Genomic DNA, 1,591 nt, shown 5'->3' on the forward strand with positions numbered 1-1,591 from the left:
CTGGGTGGGGGGGCGCGCAGGCGGCCCGGGCAGGGGTCAGGGCTCACCTTGCCCCGAGCCTCTTTCAGCTGCTTTTCTGACGCTGCCTGCTTCGTGTTGGCTTCTCGAACCATCTTGTGGGCTTCCTGGGAAGAAGGCAGTGGTGAGGAGCCGATGGACGCCCAGCAGCCCAGGCCCAAGCTGCCCCCGGCCGCCAGCTGCCCCCGGCCGCCAGCGTACCTCAAACAGGCTGGCCGTCAGCTCCTCCAGCTCCCGCTCCAGCTGCTCCCGGACCTTGGACAGCCGCTCACACTCCTCATCCTTCAGCTTTAGCTCCTGGGGGCACCAGGTGGGTGGCTGTCAGCCCCCCAGGGGCCCTCGGGCCTGACACTGGGGCGACCAGGCCCCCTTCCAGGGTCATCTTGAGAGGGGGGGGCGCTGAGCTTGCCTCTGCTGCTCTAGTTTATGAGGCGTTTTCCATTCGGCTGCCGGCAGGAGGGGAACCCCGGCTGCCAGTGCGTCGGGGCCTGGAACAGGTTTTCAGGGATCCCCCTTCTATAAGTCACCCTAGAACTGCTCTGTCCTTTGTTTGCACTCCCCCGTGCCCGCGCAGGCCTTGACAGGTGCCTGAGACCTCTGGGCACTCGGGGGCGCCCCAGCTCTCCCAGGTACCCCGGCCCCCACCTTCTGGGCTTTGTGCAGCTCCTCCTTCAGGAACTCCGAGCCCTTCTCGCGGATCTCCATGGACGAGCTGCGCAGGCGCGACACGTCCAGCTGGGCGGCGGCAGGGCCCTCCTCGCCTTGGGCCCCCTCCCCTGCAGAGGTCTCCGCCAGGGCTCCCGGGGACTCCCTGCAGCTCTGGCAGGAGCCCACGCTCTTCCAGGAGACCGGGACAGCTTCGAGGGGCGGGGGGTGGCCCTCGTCCGGGTGGGGCTGGCTGCGAGGCAAACAGCAAACATAGGATGCAGTTCTGAGACCTCGAGAGCCGAGCCCAGGGACCCACCCTGGGCAACGCACCTGCCTGCCACTCTGGGCCTCGGTTTCCCCATCTATAAAATGGGGATGCCGGCACCAGGGTTGTCACAAGGGCAGAATGGCCAAACACAAACTATCTTGGGGGCAAGACTCCTTCATCTGTGTCCACCACAACCACTCCAGCCCAGGGCCTAGGGCTCTGTGTGGCACACAGTAGGTGGTCAGCACCCAGTAGGTGCTCGGCTCCGGTTGTCCAACAGGTGACTGCCCATTCGTCAGGGTCGAGAATCTGAGCTTCCACCTCCGTAGAGTGTGGACAATCCCCATGGCCCTGCCTCAAGGGCCAGTGAGTGCAGAGAGATGTGCATACAGCGGGGCCCACAGGAGGCACCTAAGTGGGAACTGCTTTTGTTGTTACTGCTAATGCAAATTTTATGCAAATTAAGGGCAGACCAAAGAAAGACCGGCCATGGCCAGCAGGGCTGAGGCAGAAAGGTTCTTCGACCACCAGGCAAGGCAGACCCACTTCCTGCCCCGGGACCCAGCTCTCCCTGGCCTGCCTAGTGGCCTCCCCCGACCCCTTCTGGCCTCAGGACCCTCCCTCCCCGGAGGCAGTGGGGAGGGGGGGTGGGGTGGG

General features: G+C 64.9%; 1 protein-coding gene across 1 annotated transcript in view; it reads right to left on the bottom strand.

Annotated features, from left to right (window-relative positions):
- RAB3IL1 (RAB3A interacting protein (rabin3)-like 1) overlaps nt 1-1,591 on the bottom strand; it is a 20,778-nt gene that overhangs the window by 8,687 nt on the left and 10,500 nt on the right. The window contains exons 2-4 of the mRNA XM_014544547.1: nt 664-916; nt 220-315; nt 48-125 (exon numbers count right to left, since the gene is read on the bottom strand). Of these exons, the coding sequence (XP_014400033.1) occupies nt 48-125; nt 220-315; nt 664-916 (427 nt within the window). The remainder of the gene's footprint in view (nt 1-47; nt 126-219; nt 316-663; nt 917-1,591) is intronic.

Source organism: Myotis brandtii, unplaced genomic scaffold, assembly GCF_000412655.1.
Source record: "Myotis brandtii unplaced genomic scaffold, ASM41265v1 scaffold369, whole genome shotgun sequence".
NCBI lineage: Eukaryota > Metazoa > Chordata > Mammalia > Chiroptera > Vespertilionidae > Myotis > Myotis brandtii.